General features: G+C 46.3%; 1 protein-coding gene across 1 annotated transcript; it reads left to right on the top strand.

Annotated features, from left to right (window-relative positions):
- The first annotated feature begins 224 nt into the window (after nt 1-224).
- Nucleotides 225-2,276, top strand: LOC133762801 (kelch repeat and BTB domain-containing protein 7-like). Its single transcript, XM_062195743.1, has one exon. The coding sequence runs from the start codon at nt 225-227 to the stop codon at nt 2,274-2,276; it is 2,052 nt and encodes a 683-aa protein (XP_062051727.1).
- Nucleotides 2,277-5,428: the final 3,152 nt, after the last annotated feature.

Raw genomic sequence — 5,428 nt, 5'->3', positions numbered from 1 at the left:
CTGGGCCCCACCAGCAGGTCCGCTGAGGGCGACTGAGTCACGGAGAGCGCGCCGAGGTTACAGAGGGTGTGTCCGCCACTGTCTACGCGATAAAGGGCCGCGGCCCCGGGCGCCGGGGCCAGACCGTGCCCAGGCTGTTCCGGGACTCGCTGTCCTAGCGAGTGAGGAGGAGCCACGCCGCGTCCCTGCGGCCGTTCTCGCCCGCGCGCGCCGCCGCCTGCACCATGCAGTCCCGGGAAGAGGCTCCGCGTCCTCACCGCCTCGCCAGCGCCCGCGGCGGGCGGCGGCCCGCGACGGTTTCCAAAGCCTCGGTTTCAGCCTTTTTCACGGGGCCAGAGGAGTTACAGGACTCGGCCCATTCTGCAGCCCTGCTGGCACAGCTCAAGTCGTTCTATGACGCGCGGCTGCTGTGCGATGTGACCATCGAGGTGGTGTCGCCCGGCTGCGGGCCTGGCAGCGGGCGCCTGTTCTCCTGCAACCGCAACGTGCTGGCCGCCGCGTGCCCCTACTTCCGGAGCATGTTCACGGGCGGCATGCACGAGAGCCAGCAGGCCAGTGTGACCCTGCACGGTGTGGACGCCGCGTCCTTCGAGGTCCTGGTGGAGTACTGCTACACGGGCCGTGTGTCCCTGAGCGAGGCCAACGTGCAGCGCCTGTACGCCGCCTCCGACATGCTGCAGCTCGAGTACGTGCGGGAAGCCTGCGCCTCCTTCCTAGCCCGCCGCCTGGATCTGGCCAACTGCACGGCCATCCTCAAGTTTGCCGACGCCTTTGGCCACCCCAAGCTGAGATCTCAGGCCCAGGCCTATATAGCTCACAACTTCAAGCAGCTCAGCGGGATGAGTTCGGTGCGGGAGGAGTCTCTGGCCGACCTGACGCTGGCCCAGCTGCTGGCCATTCTGCGCCTGGACAGTCTGGACGTAGCGAGTGAGCTGACGGTGTGCCACGTGGCCCTGCAGTGGCTGGAAGCCGCCCCGGAAGAGCGGGGTCCCAGCGCTGCCGAAGTCCTCAGGTGTATCCGCTGGTCGCTCTTCACCGAAGGCGATTGGAGCTACCTGGAAGGGCTGCTGACCAAGCCCATCGTGAGGAAGTACTGCCTGGACGTCATTGAAGGGGCCCGGCGGATGCGCTCTGGTGACATGTTGTGCAAGGCACTGGGGCCCGTGCCAGACAGCGGCACCAGCAGCAGGAGCAGCAGCAGCTCGCTTGTATCTGCAGGAGAAAATCCACCCCAGAGGCTGGGTATGTGTGCCAAGGAGATGGTGATCTTCTTTGGACATCCCCGAAATCCCTTTCTCTGCTACGATCCATACTCGGGGGACACTTTCACAATGCCTTCGCCGTTAACCACCTTGGCTCGCACTAAGACCATAACTTCCTCTGCTGTCTGCGTCTCTCCAGACCATGACATCTATCTAGCTGCCCAGCCCAGGAAAGACCTCTGGGTGTACAAACCAGCCCAAAATAGCTGGCAGCAACTCGCAGACTGCTTGCTGTGTCGCGAGGGCATGGATGTGGCCTATCTCAATGGCTACCTTTACATTTTGGGTGGCCGAGACCCTGTGACCGGAGTGAAGTTGAAGGAAGTGGAATGCTACAGCGTTCAGAGGAACCAGTGGGCGCTGGTGGCTCCTGTGCCCCATTCCTTCTATTCCTTTGAACTCCTAGTGGTTCAGAACTATCTCTATGCTGTCAACAGTAAGCGCATGCTCTGCTATGACCCTAGCCACAATCTGTGGCTGAGCTGTGCTTCTCTTAATTGCAGCAACTTTCAGGAAGCGTGTGTCTTCAACGATGAGATCTATTGTATCTGTGACATACCAGTCATGAAGGTCTACAACCCAGCCAGGGGAGAGTGGAGGCGGATTCAGAATATTCCCTTGGACTCAGAGGTCCACAACTACCAGATTGTCAATCACGACCAAAAGTTGCTGCTGGTTACATCCACCAGCCCTCAGTGGATAAAGAACCGGGTGACTGTGTATGAATATGACGCAAGGGGAGACCAGTGGGTTACCGTAGGCGCCATGTTAGGTCTTCTGCAGTTTGAGTCTGGCTTTATTTGCCTCTGTGCTCGTGTTTACCCCTCTTGCCTCGTACCTGGTCAGAGCTTCATCACTGAGGAAGACGATGCTCAAAGTGAGTCTAGTACGGAATGGGACTTAGATGTGCTGAGTGAGCCAGACTCGGAGTCAGGAAGTTCAAGTTCTTTTTCTGATGCTGAAGTGTGGGTGCAGGTGGCACCTCAGTGGAGTGCCCAGGACCAGCAGTGCTGATGTGCTAAGATGTTTCTCCTGCTTTGTGGAATGCAGCTTAACAGAATCCTCTCCTAAAAAATAAATAAATACATAAAATGACTGGAATCACAAATTTGGTGTAGAAAGGGTAATATTTTGAAAAACTAATGTAACGTTATAAAATGTGAACAGTCCATGAATCAGCCTTCCTAATAATTTACTCTACTAAAACTCCAGATTAAAATATGCAAAACAATCTAATTGATTAGTATCCTTTGTGGTTTTTTTATTATTCAAATGTTCATTGCGCAAGTGGGGTGTGTGGATTAGCTCATATATTTTCAATGTCCTAATTTGCTGTTAATTTTTAAATTGTTTATTGTCACAAGAAATTTAGCTTTTTAATTTGTTTAATAGAAAATCAGACTAGGGATTATTGGTAGAGTTTTGGAGGTGTATACATTCCTTCAGAATAATCAAAGCAGATTTTCAAAATTTTATTCTAGTCAATTTCTTGGAAGCTAAATGTAGTTTGTTAAAATTTTGATTGGGTTTCTTCCCTCCTGCAAGGAAAAAAAATGAATATATAAAGTTTATCAAATAGTGGTTTCATTTTGGTCATATCTAGAATGGCTTTACAAGTTCATAGAAAGTTTTAAGAATCAGCATTTCACCGTTCTAAAAGATTTGCATTTTTATTTTGGAATATAAAATGTGTATTTGTATCCATTCTAGTATCACCAAAATACTCTTCTAAACTGACCCCCATCCTCCTGAAAAGAAAAACGTGCTTTGTACATTTGTACTGTTGATCTGGGCCTGACACCTGCCTCATTGACTCAGAGGAACAAGCCTTGTTTTCATTGGAACTACAATTGGGTGATGAAATTTGTATCTGTTGGTCATTCTTTGTCTTAAAAAAAAAAAAGTTTATTTACTTTCTTGGTATAGTTTTGATGTTTCTCTTCAGCAGGAAGCAACTTAGTCTTTGCTGTTTTGTGAGGTAATATTGGTTTTGAAAATATGTATAAGCTAAAAACCGTATTTCATTGATATTAGTGGTCATTGTGTCTATCATCTTTAAAATCCAGTGCCAGCAAAGACCTTCGAACTCTAAGATGTGTAGAGAGCTGTTTTCTGTAGTACTGAAATGTTCTGTCGGTTTCATAAGTCATGTAAATGTTCTTGGGTATCAGGTATTTTTGTATTAAAAGTTGACAGTTAAAGAACTTGAGTGGACATGGCATTTGGGACCAACAGTGGAAGTATGTTTCCTCACAGATACTTCCCTAAGCGGTAGCATACATGGTCCTTTCATCATAACATTCGTAGGTGTTTTGTGTTTCTCTGTCTTTGATTCTATCACCATAAGTTATGGAAAGTCCAGAAATGGAGACTAAATCACACAAAACTGACACTGTTAGGTATAAGGAAATATAGGAGCTTACCTTTTGAAGCTGGATTAATACACACGGTTGTCAGAATACACGCACACAATAAATGGTGTACATATACATATCCAGATGTTTATGATGTATAAGTTTTCCTGTAACTGCTTAAAATTATCTTCCTGAATCTTTGTTAAACAGCATGCTAATTCTTCACCTGTGTTTATTCCCTACTGACAGAACCTTTAATACCCTGTTGGAGGGCTGAGGAGTCTGACTAGGATGGGGAACTGAGTTTTTGAATGAAAAACAGGCAGAGAGAAAAGGATGAAACAGTTACACACACGCGCGCACACACACACACATGCACACACAAATGCACGCGCACACACATGCACACACACATGTGCACACACACATCTTTCTTAGCCATTTTGACTGGCCACTTTAAGAATCTACAACATATTCTTGTTTCACATTTCTACCAAAATAAGATAACTGCACTAGCATTTCATGTTCCTTCAACAAGGTTAACATTCTTTTAGTGGCCTATGGCTAAATTTTGTACCATTTGATATCAGGGACATTATGAGCACTGCTCTTATAGAAAACTATTTGTCAACAATATTACTTTTTGGCCAGCTTTTTCTTCATTAACATCTTGTTGATAGCTTTTTGTTCTGTAAGGTTGAAAGATGGCAATGCTTATCTCAATGAGATTATCCCTCTGCAGAATTAAGGTGTGCGACTCATGTAGGAAAGACAAATTGTCCAATTTGTCATTCTTAATCTTTGACTTAAAGCCTGCGCTAAATAGTAGTAGTATCTTGCTTTACAGTAAGGTTTTTTTGGGAAGAATTTTAGCCTTGTGATTATATTTGTGAAATAGGGAGTAGGTGTGAACCATTATTTTATAAGTGATTTGTACATGATCAGTTACAAATAAAATCGATAATTAGAACCCAGAAAAAACAGTGATGTGGCTTATATAATGATGTGCATTATGGCTCACTGTCAAAAGCAAGCAGATGAGTAAATCTACAAAGCTTAGGTGTTGAAATCTGCATTTTATTCATAAAAGAGTCACATAATTACCTGCTCATTTTGAAAAGTATTTGATCTTTTCAAAGTATTTGAATGCTTAAGCCAGGCAAGAATGGAAATCAACTTTGGGAACTTCAGTAGCATCCAATACTTAGCATTAACCATTTTGAAGACTATACATAATATGGTGGTGAAGTTTCCATGAACTCTTTTTCCACTAAAACACATTCTAAAAAATGTTGGGTGGGGGGCAGTGCCTGTGGCTTAGTAAGCTAAGCCTCTGCCTGCAGTGCCAGCATCCCATATAGGGCCGGTTCGTGTACTGGCTGTTCCTCTTCTGATCCAGCTCTCTGCTAATAGCATGGGAAAGCAGAGGAAAATGATCCAAGTGCTTGGGCCCCTGCACCCACATGGGAGACCTGGAAGAAGCTCCTGGTTCTTGGCTTCAGATCAGTCCAGTTCCAGCCATTGCTGCCTTTTGGGGAGTGAACAAGCAGATGAAAGACCTCTCTTTTTCTCTGTCTGTCTGTAACTGTGCCTCTCACATAAATAAATAAAGTTTGTAAGATTTATTTATTTATTTGAAATTCAGAGTTACACAGAGAGAGAGGGAGAGGCAGAGAGAGAAAGAGAGAGAGACAAAGACAGAGACAGAGACAGAGAGGTTTTCCATCTGCTGGTTCACTCCCCAATTGGCTGCAACAGGCGGAGCTGTGCCAATCTGAAGCCAGGAGCCAGGCGCCTCTTCCCAGTCTCCAA

Source organism: Lepus europaeus, chromosome 1 (assembly GCF_033115175.1).
Source record: "Lepus europaeus isolate LE1 chromosome 1, mLepTim1.pri, whole genome shotgun sequence".
NCBI lineage: Eukaryota > Metazoa > Chordata > Mammalia > Lagomorpha > Leporidae > Lepus > Lepus europaeus.
The sequence above is the reverse complement of the archived record's forward strand: the minus strand, read 5'-3'. Positions and strand labels throughout refer to the sequence as shown.